Source organism: Lissotriton vulgaris, chromosome 11 (genome assembly GCF_964263255.1).
Source record: "Lissotriton vulgaris chromosome 11, aLisVul1.2, whole genome shotgun sequence".
In the NCBI taxonomy this organism is placed as follows: Eukaryota; Metazoa; Chordata; class Amphibia; order Caudata; family Salamandridae; genus Lissotriton; species Lissotriton vulgaris.
Window position 1 is genome coordinate 982,879,467 of NC_141699.1, and position 18,235 is coordinate 982,897,701.

At 46.1% G+C, this 18,235-nt stretch overlaps 1 protein-coding gene across 5 annotated transcripts in view; it reads right to left on the minus strand.

Moving 5' to 3' along the window:
* SCHIP1 (schwannomin interacting protein 1) overlaps positions 1-18,235 on the minus strand; it is a 1,820,134-nt gene that overhangs the window by 179,019 nt on the left and 1,622,880 nt on the right. The window contains exon 1 of one of the 5 annotated variants that reach the window (XM_086944216.1): positions 15,423-15,885. The exons of the other annotated variants lie outside the window; for them this stretch is intronic. Coding sequence (XP_086800342.1) covers positions 15,423-15,464 — 42 coding nt within the window. The 5' untranslated portion in view covers positions 15,465-15,885. Of the gene's footprint in view, positions 1-15,422; positions 15,886-18,235 lie in introns of those variants that run through there. 5 annotated transcript variants of the gene reach the window in all.

Consider the following 18,235-nt stretch of genomic DNA (forward strand, 5'->3'; position numbering starts at 1 on the left):
GCTATCCAAGGAATGTCCAAACAGACCTTGACCTACAACAATCAGTGGTAGTGTTCTAAGGCTGCATGGAAGGAAGAAGCACAGGCAGAGAACAGGAAACATGACCGCAAAAGGTAGTAACAGTGGCTCAAAAGAGCAGTGCATGTGGATTTGAGAAGTGAAGAAGGAACAGGTCAACGGGGTTCCCAGGAATATATCGTGTGACCATGGTTTTGCTCCTTAGTAATTATTTACCTGACAGTAATTCTAACAAAGGTAACCAAGGTGCATCATTCAGCATCTGGTTCGGAAAAATGTTTTTAGGTTTTGTCCCAGTTAAGGGACCTTTCAGGTGTCCTATCTTCTCTAACTTCACAACAACATCAGTCTCTTGAAACTCTTGCAGCTAAAAGCAATATCTCTACCACCTCCTCCCCATCAATTTAAAGATTCTCCAGTAATCCAACCATCCTGATTATCACAACGATGAGTAAGTAGGGACTTCCATATAAATGTGCTCTAAACAAGCAACCATGATACTTAAATGTCAATCATACGGGTTATTAACTAACACTCAAACCCATAGGCGGCCACATATTTCACATATTTTATGTAGGCCATGCTACATTTATATTAAACAACAATCAAGAAATTATATAGGGTAATTAATAGAGTAGATTATAAAGTAATCCTCTGTGTCTGAATTCAGACAACACATGCTTATGCATCCATAAAGCAGATCTTCTGGAAACACTGGGTGATGACCCCAGGTGGCAAGTGTGCTTTGTTACCTGTAGTATGGGGCTTTTCAACCCTTCTGCTCCTCTTGGATACCTGCCTATTAGAATAAATGAATGCTATTATTATTATAAGAATTTGGGAATGTGGATGGATAAAATGCTCACGATGGACGATCTAGCTACATGTTTTGGGCTACTTAGAATGATCCACAAGAATAACTGTGGTACAATCCTTAATGGTCTCCCACCTGGTTTATGGAAACTCTCTATATTTGCGATCACCAAAATCTGTCCAAAATAAATTGCAGGTTGTCCAAAGTGCGGCAGCCAGGCTACTTCTCAAAAATCTGAGCCGTGAATTGGCGAAGGAGGCCTTGAAACTGCTTCATTAGCTGCCTATTGATGCTAGGATCAAGTTTTCGTTACTTCCTAGACCATAGATTCAAAATAAGGAGCTATAACATTCTCCCTTTGTTAGTACAATTAATGTATAAACATGCCTCCCAGTTAAGCAAAGATAGTCATTACGACACAGTGGCTTTTTGTAATTTTCCTACCCCCACCTTCCTTAAAATTTCCAGATTTGAGGACCCCAGGGCAAGATTCACACGCCCGTCAAGGAAGACACTCTTTTTAGTGGGGTATCGCTCAGGTCCATCTGAAGATGGCGAAGTGACAATTTTCTGACCACCTGTATGTTGCAAATTTTCTTTATTTAAAGAGATATGAACAGGTGAAAAGTTCCCCATTTCAATAGATTTTAATACTTTTTTTTAATACATTCACAGTGTCCCTCCACAAACATCATCGCCCTGAGGAAGGCCTTCTATTAACTCGTCCATTAGGTCCAGAAGGTTGAAACGCATCAGCATATTATAAGGGATGTCAAGAGCTGGCACCTTTAAAGAATTGGACTTTATAAGGCACTATAAACCAATGTATAGATAAATGATACTTGGTTCATGAAATAAGTTAGCCCTGCTCTGACCCCAGTAGGACCTTTTCTCTACCATTGAGAATATATGAGGATCCAGTGATAATAGGTCCCAGAATGTAAAACAAGGTGGACACTTACACTCTGTAAACACACCATGTACAGTTAATGTTTGTATGTAATGTCTTTTTATTGTACTTCACTCACTCTTTGTCATTTTTGGTTCAGTCTGATATTCATTAAAATCAACAGTCTTTATGTAGATATCTTTGTCATGTTTTTGATACACCTGTATATACATAACGTTACACTTGTATATTTGTCCCTGTTCGCACTGCAAAAAAACGGGAAATAAGTTTTGTATTCTGTAAAAAATATTTTGGTGAATTTATAAAAAATGAATTAATACAATGTATGAAGCAAAATACCTGGCTCGTGTGCAGTAGATGTTTAGACGGGTGGTGGTTGAAAAGAAAAAAAGAAAAATATGGAAAACCTTAGGATTACTATGAAAGAATTTTGATTCATGTTTATACATTAATTGTACTGACAAAGGGAGAATGTTATAGCTCCTCTTGTACGAAATTATTTTGAATCTCTGGTCTAGGAGGTAACTTTTCCAGACACACATTTTAGATTTCAGTCTCCGTAGCCCGCAACGGAATTGATCCCCTTTTAGGAGACTCAGGATCAAGTTTAAGTTGCTTTGCTTTGCACATAATGCAGTAAATGGCGGGGATCCTCTCCCATTCAGAGGTCTAATTTCCCATTATGTACTGCCCAGAAGTTTAAGATCGTTACACAAACGAGAAGTGTGACTCACTGGTTAGAGGAGGCAGACCCTGATGCAGAGATCAGACCCGGGACCAGGGTTCAATTCCCGACGCGGCATGGTCTTGAGCTCAAAATGTCCACAGACTCGATAATTCTCGCCTCTGTGCTTACTCGAATCATGGGTTCACACTCTGCAACTCTGGGCAATAGCTTGCTTAATCTCCACTACGGCCCCCACCGCAATGGGATGCCTGGTCTTCACCTTGGGGATGCCCAGTAGGGGTTATCTCGCAGGGAAAGCCAGGACGGGTTCCCTAAGCAAGCGCTAAGAGACCTGTCGGTGATTTGGCGCTATATAAATCGAAATTAACATAACATAACAAACGACTGTAAAGAATTTCAAGAATTAGGAGATCGAATGGGGAGGGAGATCTTTTTCTCATCTAGTCCCGAAGCTCTGGAACTCCATGCCCCTTGGACTGAGACTTCTGGAAGAGGAACTCAGCTTTAGGGTTGAGGGTTTTATATTTTTATTGATTTTACAAAATTAGAATATTGAGGTGTAAGGGGCATTGGTAGTATGGTTTTAGTTCAGAAGTATTTAAGCAGAGCTGCCCGAAAAGCAATTGTGTGCTTTTATATATGATTGTATTACCTTGTCCCTGATTGGTTTTGCGCAGTGTTTATATTTTATATGACCTTGAAGTTTAAAGTCTATGGTCTAAATAAACAGAGTTCTCTCTCTCTCAAAACTCAGCTTTAGGAGAAAGCTCAAGGCATGGATGTTTCCCCAGTAGCCCCTTACATGGGGTTCACACCTTTTCATTACCAGCAACTCTCACTCTGCTCTGGGAAGCCCTAGGGCAGCCATGCGCTTAACAAAAGCCTAAACATAAACATTATTGAACTGGAGCATACACCTTGTGCACCATTGGTAAATAGATCTGCTTGCCCCTGGTGTAATGCATTTTCCTTGCTGGCCAAGCCAACTCTTACAATCATGGTTTGTATCCAAGCCTTCTGTCTTAGGATGGCATGTAATTCCAGGAGCTGACAATCTCCATCTGCTCACACCTATTCACCCGAGCCAACACTCCCCATCATGGTAACCGTTCTTTCCTGTAAGGGCGGGACAAACACCCAGCATTAAAAATCAGCACGACCGGCACGATGTAGCTCACTCTGCTGCTTGCAGAACTCTGCATAGCGCGGTGGATTTTTTGGGTCACTTCGCAGAGTTCCGCATAGCAGACTCCACGAGCTGCATCTGGGTCTACAAATAAGACAGTCAGTGGCCTTTTAATCCCTCTTGTCAGCATCAGAGTTACAGGAGCTGTAGCCAAATTATGTGTTAACACTGGAAAAAACCGTTGACAATGGGAAAAGTCATTTAACTATAGTCCTTATTGCAGACCACATTGCTGATACTAGTTACTCGAAGCCATTGTCCTATAGGGGCATTGCCCCCTTTGTTTTGGGAAATGACAAGATTTGGTAGCCACTTGTACAGTGCACCTCATGAAATGACCACAAACAGAAACATGAAAATGATCAGCTGGTGACAAACTTAAATTTCTTTGCCTTTGAATCATGCAGAAAATCCCCATTTCAGCTGCTAAACAAACCATACTAGAGCATAGTTCTGATCTTAGTTCACATTCCCACGCTACCTCCTCCATTAATAAATAGCCCAGACATTCCAGAGCAGGGGGCTGTTAAAGTAATTTTCCAAAGCAACATCTGAATTCTGAAAGGAGCCTATTCTCCATTCAGCAGAACACACAGGCAGCTGAAGGTCAGCTGCTGAATCACCACTTTACTCATTTACCTGCACATTGCACTTACTCAGAGAATGAGATGAAATCAAGTTTAGTAAACAAACCTTTAATATTCAAAAAGGCACGCATTATCATTCATAGGCGTAGCGGATACAGAGAAATCCGACATTAACATTTAATACAGGTAAAAAAGCAGATGTCGAAATCAGAAACTAGAAATGTCAAGACAGCCAACTCAAAAGACAGGGGTTTATCAAAACAAATAAAGCAAGGATTCTCATTTTTATCAGGGATTTGATTGTGTGTTTTAGCACCTGAACGTTTTAACCTCAACAACACAAACTAAATAAGCTGGAACCATTTGTGTACATAATTGCAGAAAGTAACAAATATTCTGCAGCAGAATTCTAATAATGCATGCCCGGTACCTCTAGAGATAACACAATCCCGAATACACACTTTTTGTGATTGTCACCTGTGCTTTACATTGACACTGCTGTCGCCACAGGTGTCCATATTGGTTCCTGCTCAGGATGTGATCTCTGGTCTTTTGACTCCACTGGAGAAGTGGTTGCAGGTGGTGCCTCTGGCACACTCCTGAAGCTAGAACATCTGGAATTGGGAGCCCTTTGAAAGCTGATACACCAGCCATTTTATCCAACCCAAATATTATGCTTTGAAATGATTTCAAACAGCTGGACAGCCTTGTCTACAAAGCACGTGGCTGCCATAAGACATGACTTCCATAGTATGACATATGGCTTTGACACCCTACGATTAGGATCCCCAAGGCCTGAACTACTTAATTCTTCCAGGAATAATAATAGCTCATGCACTCTGCGCCAATGGCTTCAGGGCGCTGTTGTTCTATCAGGCTTCCACTGCGTGTGGCCCTCAATGTACCTTACCAGATAAGGTTTGTTTTGTTTTTTAACATTTACCGAGAGCCTTGAACAAAGCTCAGGATATTGGCGTCAGAAGGCCAAGATTTGGACGGTGAATAACTTTGAAATATTGAGGTTGGCAAACTATCAATATACCTTGGCAATTACTATAAGATTTTAAATTGCCTCTCTTCAAAACACTGAGAAGGGCCAGTGCCATGACAGGGAAAGTGGGATATTGCCACCCTCTGCCCCTTGAAGGAAGTCATTTTTCGCTGTTTTGGCCATTGTTTGGGAAATTGTTTAGGAAATTGGGCGATCAAATGCTCAAGTCCTCCTATGCAACTTCATCGGATCACCTTGCCCTAGAACTAGTCCTGATGCCGAGGTTCCACTGTATTTCCCCTTTAACATAACATAACATAACATAACAAGTATATTTGTAAAGCGCACATTCACCCAGAAGTGTATTTTAGTGATAATAACAGATGGTTGATTGTTCGCCCAATCAATGGTACTCGTTGCATCGACCTCAGAAGGATGAAAGGCTGAGTGGACCCATCTGGATTTGAACCTGTGACCGTGAGATCTAATACAGGCCCCTACAGTGGACGCATTATTAAACTAAGCCACCAGACTCTGCATTAACAATATTCCCCGGGTGTATGTCCTGCAGAGAAAACTTCTTAAATGTGATCAACTTTCTTAATCATGTTAAGGAACATTTTTAATGGCACTTTGAACGAGATGGATGCAAAACATATGTTCTCTTCACTAAACTGATAGACTTTAAGTAATAAGAACATGGAGATCCTATATTAAACAAATTACACTAAATGCACCCATTACGAAAAATGCATTAATAATAATACTTTTTTTTACATAGTGCTTCATATCCGACTTCTGTTGTTTCTAAGCACTGTAATTAAAAGTTGTCACTATTTTCCAATTTGATGGTACTCAAGTTACCAATGTGCAAAGGGTGGGAGGTTGACTTGGCCTTGCCTGGATTTGATCTTGTGGCCTGTATATTACCGCATGTTTTAGCAGTCAACATTCAACTCACTGAGCAACCCTACTTGCACTAGTGAATGTTGTGGGTAATGCGCAGGTCTTGAGATCAAAGAACCTCCCTGATTTAAAAGGTCTTGTTCCTGCATTGCTTGGTCAGCCGTTTTAAGTTGCTAAATGTGCTACTATTACCCAGTTATATAATACTTTGATTATCGAACTTGCAAGGATGAAAGACTGAGTTAATCGTGCTGGAATTTTCTTCTGTGACTCGCACGTTTATCCTGTCCTACAGTTCTCATCTGATGTCAGCAGCAAGTGCTTAACTCACTGAGCCATTCTGCTACCTGACCGGGGAACAGGTAGCCTCTAAGGAATAGAAATGGATTCAAGGAAACCTAGTTCTGGATCCCTTTGCGCTTACAGCCATACTCAAGTAACTAACAGGACCTAGTCCTCCCATTGTCTGTGTGTCTGTCTGGCAGACTTCTGCAAGTGTTGCTTGAAGCGGGTGACTTCAATTAAACAGTGAGGCTGGCCGCACGTAGCAACAAAGGACCTCAAGATATCTGTGGATCTGAGCATCCCCCAACAGTGTTGGAATGGGATCAAAAGAAGGCCCGGGGATTCTAAAAAAAATAAAAGTATCCCACATGTGGGGATTATGTCTATTTGCAAAACGCTGCTTCAGTGTTTTAAGTATTATAGAAAAAAAAGGAGGGGGTTTTCTCTAAAAGAGGCATTTTTTTAAACTTCTCGGAGATAAATAAATGCAAAATGTTGCCAGGAATCTTTGTCCACGGATTAGTTCACAATGGCGAACCACACCTGAATATAAGTGAGGCCACTTCTGATAAGGCCCCCGCCCCTGCTTATTCTGCATACATTAATGGGCCAGCCCAGGGAGGGACTGGGTATGACACCTCCGCCCCGTTGGTAAAAGGGAGGTAAGAGGCCCATCTGCCTCTGCAGATGCCACTCAAGCCCCTACTGGGCCGCTGGCAGCATCTGAACAGCACAGACACAGCCCAAATCATCCACCAAGCTAACCAAAAAAGCATTCCACAGCTGCAACTCCGATGCTGGCCCATCGCCCATTGTCCGAGTGCCCACCTTACCAATCCAACCCTGTCCCCCACAAGAATTGCATGAGTGTCAATGAGACAACACAGACCGCGAACAAAGGACCAGTAGGCCTAAAGCTCATGTGCTCGTCAGCCAGTGACTAAAAGGGGTCAGCACACTGGTTATCATTTTATTCAGCTCAAGTTCAACACACAGAACAAACACTATTCAGAAATCTACATCTGTGCATAAAAAGTTAAAGAAACAGCCATATTCTTGTACATTTGATTAATTTAAGCACTTTTAGCCACCCCTTTTGTGTTGAACTGTAAAAATATGCACTAAAAGATATATAACAATTTAAATCTTCTTAAATATGTCCCTTGGAATGTATTGCAAGTGAGAGTATTTTTTTAATACCTCGGGTTCCTCTAACTAGGTTTACCAGTGTAGCACTTGTGAGCTTCAGTTTGCATTAACTTATCACGGATGTAAATGTGAAACAAAAAGTGCAATAATGCCCTCTTTTCCCTCCTTCTGGACCAATAATGCCCTCTTTTCCCTCCTTCTGGACCACATCAACAGCGACTTCTAACCCACCAAATTACTATCCTTTCTCAATGGTCTTCCTCACAAGCCTTGACACACAAGCACGTCCACTAAGAAGAGATGTCCTCATACTTCTCAAATACCAAATAACTATGGATGGCTAGTGTTAGACCCGGGGTCTCTAGTTGGCAGTGGTTTGCACCCTGTCCAAGTAGGGACCCTCACTCTAGTCAGGGTAAGTATGGTATACACTAAGACTAACCTGTGCTCACCCCCTTAACAAGAGCAGTCAGGCTTATCCCAGAGGCAATGTACAAAGTATTTGTCCACGCACACATAGTCCCTGAGACTTCCAAGAGGAGGCAAGCTCAACTCAAGCCCTTGGAGAAACTTTAGAGAGCAGGAAGTAGAGAGCAAACTCCAGTCTTCTCACTCCTAGGACAGAAGCAGAAGCTAGCAGGCCAACACAGCAAAGATAACTGCAAAGTGGTAATATCTCTGGACAGCCCAGCAGCTCTTCTTCCTGGCAGACTGTCCTCAATTTCAGAAGTTTTCCAATAATATGGCATCAGAGGTCCAGTACTTATACTCATTCTGACTTTTGAAGTAAAGAAACTTTTTTTTAAAAAAAATCTTTGTATTGCACAAGACTCTAGCCTTCCTGGCGGGTGGAGCCTGTTTTGTGGGGACAGGCACAGCCCTAATCAGGTGCAAGTCTCAGCTCCTCCCACAACTCTAGCTCAGTAAGGCTCATCAGCCTGCTGATGGAATATAGGTATATGCAGGGAACACCTCAGATCCTTTGGAATGTGACTATGTAGAGGGCACATTTACAAAGCTCATCTTTCATCCTACCCAGATGTGTATTCTAGGGACAGGCAGCAGAAGCACAAAATGGCTAAGTAAGAAAATGCTAACTTTCTAAAAGTGGCATTTTTAGACCTGCAATCTAAAAAACACCTTCACTAAAAGATAGGGTTTTAAGTTGTGAATCCACAGACACCCAGCTCCAATTTTCTATCTACTCCCATTTGGAAGATACATTGGTATGACGTACTAGACCATGGGTACTCACAAACTTTCTCTCGGGGGCCAAATTTACAGTTTGGTTTGTGTCCGAGGGCCGCATCGGTGGGGGGGCAGGGTCAGTGGGGGAGGGGGAGGGGCTAGAGCAACAACATAAAACTGACCATGAGGTTGATCATAGGTCCCTGCAGCGGACGCCTTCGTCCACTGAGCCGTCCCGGCATACACACATCTCTCTCGGTCTCCCTCCCTCTCTCTAGCTCTCTCTCCTGTCTTCCTCTGTCTCACTCCGACTGTCTCACTCCCTCTCTCTCTCACTCCCTCTCTGTCCCCCTCCCTTTCCCTCCCTCTCACTCACTCTCTGTCTCACCCCCTTTCCCTCCCTTTCCCTCCCTCTCCGTCTCCTTCCCTTTCCCTCCCTCTCACTCCCTCCCTTTTCCTCCCTCTCTGTCTCCATCTCACTCCCTCTCCCTCCCTGTCTGTCTCACTCCCTCTCCGTCTCACTCACTCCCTCTCCCACTCATTCACTCTCACTCTCTCCCTCTCACTCCCTCTCCGTCCCCCTCCCTTTCCCTCCCTCTCACTCACTCTCTGTCTCACCCCCTTTCCCTCCCTCTCCTTCCCTTTCCCTCCCTCTCACTCCCTCCCTCTCACTCCCTCTCACTCACTCACTCCCTCTCATTCACTCTCTCCCTCCCTCTCACTCACTCCCCTCCTCTCTCTCTCTCTCCCTCCCTCTCCCTCCCTCCCTCCCTCTCCCTCCCTCTCACTCATTCACTCACTCCCTCCCTCTCACTCACTCCCTCTCATTCACTCCCTCTCTGTCTCACTCACTCCCTCTCCCTCCCTCTCCCACTCATTCACTCTCACTCTCTCCCTCTCTCTCACTCCCTCCCATTCACTCCCTCCCTCTCACTCACTCCTCACTCATCCACTCACTCCCACTCACTCACTCACTCCCACTCACTCCTCCCTCCACTCACTCCCTCCCTCCCACCTCACTCCCTCCCTCTCACTCACTCCCTCCCTCTCACTCACTCCATCCCTCTCACTCACTCCATCCCTCTCACTCACTCCATCCCTCTCACTCACTCCATCCCTCTCACTCACTCCATCCCTCTCAACCACTCCATCCCTCTCTCACTCCATCCCTCTCTCACTCCATCCCTCTCACTCACTCCATCCATCTCACTCCCTCCCTCCCCTCTCACTCACTCCTCCCCTCACTCACTCCCTCTCACTCTCACTCACTCCCTCTCACTCACTCACTCCCTCTCATTCACTCCCTCTCACTCACTCACTCTCTCACTCACTCCCGCCCTCTCACTCCTCCCTCTCACTCACTCACTCCCTCTCACTCACTCACTCCCTCTCCCTCCCTCCCTCCCTCCCTCTCACTCACTCCCTCCCTCCCACTCACTCCCTCCCTCCCACTCACTCACTCCCTCCCTCTCACTCCCCTCTCACTCACTCACTCCCTCTCACTCACTCACTCTCTCATTCACTCTCTCTCTCATTCACTCCCTCCCTCTCACTCACTCCCTCCCACTCAGTCCCTCTCACTCACTCACTCCCTCTCACTCATTCTCACTCACTCTCACTCTCTCAGTCACTCACTCACTCCCTCTCACTCCCTCTCACTCCCTCTCACTCACTCACTCCCTCTCATTCACTCCCTCCCTCTCACTCACTCCCTCCCTCTCACTCACTTACTCTCTCATTCACTCCCTCCCTCTCACTCACTCCTCCCACTCACTCCCTCTCACTCACTCACTCCTCTCTCCTCATTCTCACTCACTCTCACTCTCTCAGTCACTCTCTCACTCCCTCCCTCTCCCTCCCTCTCTCTCTCTCTCTCTCCCTCCCTCCCACTCCCTCCCTCTCACTCACTTACTCCCTCTCATTCACTCCCTACCTCTCACTCACTCCCTCTCTCTCTCTCCCTCCCTCTCCCTCCCTCCCTCCCTCTCCCTCCCTCTCACTCACTCACTCCCTCTCATTCACTCCCTCCCTCTCACTCACTCTCTCTCATTCACTCCCTCCCTCTCACTCACTCCCTCCCACTCACTCTCTCTCACTGTCTCCCAACTCACTGCCTCCCACTAACTCCCTCTCACTCACTCACTCCCTCTCACTCATTCTCACTCACTCTCACTCTCTCAGTCACTCTCTCCCTCCCTCCCTCTCTCTCCCTCTCTCTCCCTCCCTCTCTCTCCCTCCCTCTCTCTCCCTCCCTCTCTCTCCCTCCCTCTCTCTCCCTCCCTCTCACTCCCTCCCTCTCTCCCACTCACTCCCTCCCTCTCACTCACTCTCACTCACTCACTCCCTCTCATTCACTTCATCCCTCTCACTCACTCACTCCCGCTCACTCACTCCCTCTCACTCACTCAACTCATTTACTCACTCACTCCCACTAACTCCCTCTCCCTCACTCACTCCCTCTCCCTCACTCACTCCCTCTCCCTCACTCACTCCCTCTCCCTTACTCACTCCCTCTCCCTCACTAACTCCCTCTCCGTCACTCACTCCCTCTCCCTCACTAACTCCCTCTCCGTCACTCACTCCCTCTCAACCCCTCTCTCTCTCCCTCTCACACTCTCCCTCTCACTCCCACTCACTCACTCACACTCACTCACTCACACTCACTCACTCCCACTCATTTACTCATTCTTTCTCACTCCCTCTGTCACTCACTCCCTCTCCCTCACTCCCTCTCCCTCACTCCCTCCCTCTCACTCCCTCCCTCTCACTCCTTCCCTCCTTCCCTCTCACTCACTCACTCCCTCCCTCTCACTCTCTCTCTCCCTCTCCGTCCCCCTCCCCCTCCCTCTCCCTCCCACTCCCTCTGTCACCTCACCCTGCCTGTGCGCCAGCCGGGGCACACACACACAGCCGCACCCGAGCACTTCACAGGTCATTAAAAGACCATTTGCATGTTAATGATGCCTTTGTATTTCACCTCTCCTTAGGCACCTGCAGCTTTACTCTGGCCATTCCTAGGATCGCCCGGCCGGCAGCCCCCACAAAGCAGCAAGAGTCTCTCTCGCTGCTGCAGACACTTTAAAAAAAAAACTCGGGAAACACAGTTATGATGTCTCGGGGGTCCGCGGGCCGCCAGGAAAGGCTTGCCGGGCCGCCACTGGCCCGCGGGCCGTACTATGAGTACCCCTGTACTAGACAGATCCTATGTTAACCTATGGGAGATATAGACCTTGCTGTATTGAAAACCGAATTTAGCAGTTTGCCACTTCCAGGACGTGTAAAACTCATAAGTACCTGTCCTACGTCTTAAATACATTTCATCCTACCATTGAGGATACCGAGGGCCTTACGTGTAATAAAAGGGAAGGTTTGGGCCTGGCAAGTAAGTGCACTTGCCAGGCCCAAACTGCACACACAGGCGCTGCAGTGGAAGGTTTGCAAGGCTACTCGCTTAAGTGGCACAATCAGTGCTGCAGGCCTACTAGTAGAATTTGAGTTACCTGCCCTGGGCACACATGGTACACTGTACTAGGGTCTTACTAGTAAATCAAATGTGCCAATCCTTGATAAGCCAATTATCATCAGGATTTAGATACAAAGCCCTTGCACTTTAGCACTGGTCAGCAGTGGTAAAGTGCCCAGAGTCCTAACGCCAGCAAAAACTAATTTCAGCACACAGTGAAAAAACAGGGGGTCAGAAGCAAAACAGCAGGGAAAACCATGCCAAAAGATGCAAGGTCTAGAAATTTGGAAATTTGCTCCCAAAGGATAACACATTTCTTTGAAGAAAATGTCAAACTTTCTTGAATTAAGCATGAATACCAAGAGTACTCTTGAGAATCTGCAATTATCACAGCTCTTCAGGAGAATTCAAACATTAAGGCACTTCGACATTTTGAGATGTCACAGGTGTACCCATCTGAATGTTGAACTATCCAGGGGCCTTCACAAAGGAGGCACATAGGACTGAATTGCAAGAAGGAATGGTAGGTGTAGTGTAGTGGTCAAATGGATGGAAGTACCTGTGCACCCCAATGCAAGCTGTCTTTAGACCTGAGAACAGGACTGAACTGGAAGTCATGCCAGCAACTGAAGACCTAAAGAGGATGGTGGACCAAGGCAACAGGGGAATCCTGGTTCTTTTAGATCTCTCCGTCGCCTACAAAACCATTGACCACTACACCAAATTGCACTATCTGTAACAAACTGCTGGGGTCACTCTGTTTATAAGTCCTTTCTACTAGAAAGATCACAAGCAGCCTCTCTACAACGATTTGTATTCCAGTCCACACCCATCCTCTGGGCAGTTCCTCAAATTCCATCCCCTTTCATTTTCAATATCTCTGCCCTCCAGCATATCTGCTGGTCCAGCTAGATCTTTACGCAGATAACACAATTCATCTGTAGATAACCAGATAATAACCCAGACCTAAAAAGCAGGCTAATGAAGTGCTCACGCAACCCGCAAATGGAGGACAATACATTTCATAAAATCGAATTACCAGAATCATAAATTCTCCGAGTTTGCCACCAAATTTACGAATCGGTTAATTTCCTCGAGCCATCATCATTTGGCAGATGCACTACCCCATGACCCAACTGTGCGTGATGTAGGCATTATCCTAGGCTCAAAGTGAGCATTAGACTCCTCTTTAACCTGAAAACACAAAACACAAAAAAATGGTCCATGTCTCAGAACATACATGGTCAAAAACTCCATGGCTACCCGTAGCCAATTGAACCAAAGTTGAATGCATTTTGCACAAAAACTACCATAGTAACAGTTGTCATCTGTTTGCTCATAAACTACAGAAACATTTTCCATTGCACACACTCAGATCAGAAACTTGATAAATGGGGAGGCGGAGGTCAAAAATTGTCATCCCTCTTCATTGAAGCCTTATGTATCTAGAAATTATTAAATACGCAGCTGTGTACCCAATACTTGATTCACACTATAAGCTACCATCAATCTACACAATGCACCTAGAAACTCTGTAAATGATTGATGTTGCACTTTACAAAGAAGACAATAAAATCAATATGATAAATGCAAATTATGTGTTCAAGTGAATTCACTCTACTTTTTATTGAACTATGTTTCAAGAACCACTCGTTTCACCTTTGCCGGCACTCACTCACAGCTTACATCACCGTGTTCTGTGTCCCCTTCACTGTTACTCACCCTACCACAACCACCTCATTTCCTATTCAGTCATACACTGCTCCATAGTCACCTTCCCTGCAGGTCGAAGTATTCTCCAGTAGCCCGTACTGCCCAGTGCTTACTTTGACTAGAAAAAATGGTTAGGGGTTCTGCCCACCTCACCCTCCCGTACCTGAGCAGGAGACATCCAAGGATGAAAAAGTAGAAACAAATGGTACTGAAGGGATCAATCCACTTTTCATTATCGAAAAAGAAACAATTAATTGTCTTGTGATTTGCGAATTATACGCAGGGTAAGTATATATTAATTCATATACACATATATGAGCGAACAGCCAGAGAGGCACAATATAAACAAATAACACAGTATATTCCGTGTCCCCTTCACTGTTACTCACCCTACCACAACCACCTAATTTCCTATTCAGTCATACACTGCTCCATAGTCACCTTCCCTGCAGGTCGAAGTATTCTCCAGTAGCCCGTACTGCCCAGTGCTTACTTTGAGCCAGTGGTTTCAGGTGCTCAGCACCAGCAGTTAACCATCAGCACCGGTACTATCATGAGCACCAGTTAGGACACATTCATTTACGGGAAGATTAAGTGATTTGCCCAGAATCACAGGATGCTGAGCCGACGCCGAGACTCAAACCTGGTTCCTCAGCTCCGAAGTCGGGAGCTATGGCCATTACACCAAATCCTCTCCCAACTTTCATGGTTAGTAGTTGGTTCTGTTTTAGGCGGCGCTAATAAGAGAAATGGCCTGGTGCAAGCTGCCTCCTGACCAGAGCCTATGAGTATATATATATATATATATATATATATTTACAATTTAACCACTGGTATTTCTCTCATTGCTGGCCGCTCTCAGTGGTAGTTACCCACTGTTACTCACATAAATATTGATTCCTAGTCATGCTCACAACTTTGATTCACTGCACTTTATTCACATTATCATTTAACCAGATGCACTTCACCATTCAACCACCATTACCCACATTTCACATCAACACCAGGCAATCCCACCACTTCTCACCCACAGTTAACCTCATCAACATTTACCCACTGTGCCCCACACTCCAACATTTCACTGGGACTCGCACCACCACACATCCACATCCATGCTCACCGTAACTGGTCGACGGTAATTCACGCCACCGCTGATCTACCGCCGCCTTCATTCTGCTGCTCTCCTCAATGGGTGTTCACAGCAACTGACCCTGGGGCCCGGGCAATCACACCGCAGTTCATCTCACCAAACGACACCCAGTGTCAGCTACAGTGCCCACAAAGGGCAGGGTCTCTCCAACTAACCTACAGGCACTGGAATCACCCGCGGGTGATGTGACAACCCGGTAATTTGCATTATTTAGCAACTCCACTTGTCCAGTTGACACAATACCAAACAAATGTCAACCGGATCTTAGCCTTCTCTTTAAAACGTAACTTAATGGCGAACAGAGAACTATATTTTAAACATTTCAACGCAGACCCTGGCCTGACACACGTAACATTTCTCCGGCCTGCACTCACCCATCGGTGATACAACCATGTCACGCTTTGAGCCGTCTCCATACTCGAGGCGCTAGATTCCGAGCCTGCAGCGGGCAGTTTCTCGCTTTATGGCGCATGTTACTTGGAAGTATCCCAGCTGGGGTTCACGTACATCTCTCGCTTCTCACCGCTGAGGCAGAAGGCGCCTTTTCTGCGCCTGATATCTTCCGAGCCACGTGCAACCTTTGCCCGTTCTCCACCCTGAACAAAGTGCACCGCCACATGGGCAGCGGGCAGGGAACGTGTGACGCAGCTAGCGCTGCGAAACGGGAGCAGCCATGCCAGGCCAGCAGAGCTAGTGATGGAGTCCAGGCCCTCACATCCTTACACCGGTGTGACAGGGTTAAGGGGGGGGGGTGTTGTTTCACGGCTGACCGAACCTCTTCGAGGCGCAGACACCTCTGGGAGCGCCCCCGCCAGGTCGTCAGCCGGACACGTCTCTGGACTGCTCGTTCACACGATCACGGGAGGGGGGGAAGGGGGGGGGGGGGGGGAGACGTGTGAAGAGGCTGGTCTCCGAGGGCTGCCACGGCCCGACTGCAGTACAGCTGCAAACAGTTTCAGCTGCAGAGTCATCTGTAAAGTAGGGCGCACCACTCAAAAGGCTGACAAAATATAGCGTCCAAATACCCTTCTGAAAAATAGGGCCCCATGTGGTTAATAATTTTAAAAATCTACACCCAACCAGACAATGTGCATGTCAGAGAATAATTCTATATGTGATCGTCTGACGTACAGCCATAGAAACCACGTCACTCTCATGGGCGCATTTTCACCAACATGCTACAGGTGCAGAAGTGACATTACCTGACAGGCCCTTTATTCCACTGGGCATTTACCCCGTGGGTCGGTGCCCTTGGGGGCGGTTTTGAAAGCCCCGGGCCGCTCCCGGTGTCCCTGTCACTTTCCGCAGCTCCCCCATTTTAACTGCAGCAAAGGGAGGCGCCGAGAGAGATATATAGGTGGGCATAGGTAGAGAGAGAGCGATTAGAGATGGAGAAGAGAGAGAGAGAGAGGCGAGAGTGGAAGGGCTCAGGGAGGTATTGCGCAAAGAGTCGAAGGGGGGGGGGGGGGGTAGAGAATGTGGTGTTAGGGGCCAGAGTTGTATCTTTGAAATTGGGGAACCCAGGTACAAGTTTTGGCGTCCTCTCAAAATCCTGCGCTTCTGGCCAAATTAATGAACCTCCCCGTGCCTAAAAATAACACAAAAAAATTAATGAGACATTGTGTAATGTAAGTGATGCGTGTGTAAAGCGCTCCAAAAGCTTCAGGCCAAGTTGGCGCTATATAAAACTACCAAAAAAGTGTGGGGCCAAGTTGAGCATTTTTTCCAGGGCTGGTTTGGTTCCCAAGTCCAGCCCTGGGCATTACCCACCCTTTGACCCTCTCGCCCATGACGTCACAGTCCCTTCTATGTGCTGCTGAGAGATTAAGTGCAGTGCAATGACAGGAAACTAAAGGAAGGAACAGATTCTACGTGTCACTGCCTACTTTCTGACCTTGCTGCTACTTTCAGGACCCCTCAGATCAGCAAGGACAGGGCCTGGAGTACCGAAGGGTAAGTCTGGGCACCTCTAAATGACGTCCTTGGTCACTGCCCTGGAACAACATGCTCAGTCCGGTGAGAGAGTGAAGCAGAGAGAGAACAAATAACTGAAACTGGAAAGTGGGAGAAAGCGTGAGGCAAGATGGTGAAAGAGTGAGTGAGCGAGTAGAAAAATAAAACTAAGGAGAGGTTGAAGGTCACGATAAGGTTGAGTAAGAGAAAAGGTGAAATGAATAGAGTAAATAGTAGATGGCGGACAAAATAACAGAGATGATGGAGAAGGAAGACAAGAGTCCTATGGACCACAGGGGGAGGGCACATAATGGCGACCGCGTACAATGCTACCTTATGAAATCAGTTATTTGAATGAAAAGGTCATAGGGCGAGTTAAAAAATCAAGGCGAAAAGATAGGTTGTTAGGACAGGTTTCAAGTCTCTGTATTCCATGATTATTCACCGCGTATGTGGAAATCTATTCTTTGTTTTAAGTCTGGCTAAACAAAGCTTTAGCACTCTGATGCTAGACTTAATGCAACAGAGCAGACAGAGTACGACTTTAGTGGGGTGTCTACTAAACCCAGCACTTCTGTTTTTCATATAAATAACATCCGCCATGGTGTTACCTGTGTATGGGCAAATGCTTTCTCCAAATATCATCAGCTGTGAAGCAGGATCTTTGATGAAACAGAAGTGTGCTAAGTGAAGGGAGGACAGGCTCTCTAGTGGAAAAGTAAGAAGGCGAAAGGCACAGATCAACACTTCTGTGTTTTAGGTGCGCAAGTGTGTGATACTAAAATCAGCCCTGAATTGCCTATGCATCACAGTAGGAGGCTTGTATATTAATAGTGTGAATAAGCAAAAAAAACAGCCATAAGCTGTAAAATAGAGGGCCTCTCTGAGAGGCCAGGGTAGGACTGCTGGAGAGGCCATCAGATTGCTCCCAATGTACTAGCGTGCATGGAGCTAGCTCAGGAGGGTAAGCGGAGAAAGCGGAGAGTTCAAATTTCATGCCCATTCAATCAATCACTTCTCAACTGAGAGTGTCAATAAGTGGAACTGATACACTTTCAGAGTTATAAACCTTCTGTTGACAATGACCAGTCCTGTCACGTTAAACGTGTGGTATAGCTGCAGAGAGCACTGGCATATAAAACGAACAACATAGCTACCCAGGATAGAGTAAACAAAGCTCTCCGACTGCACATTCTATCCGTGGCCTCTCTGTTGGGGATTGCAACCAGTGGCA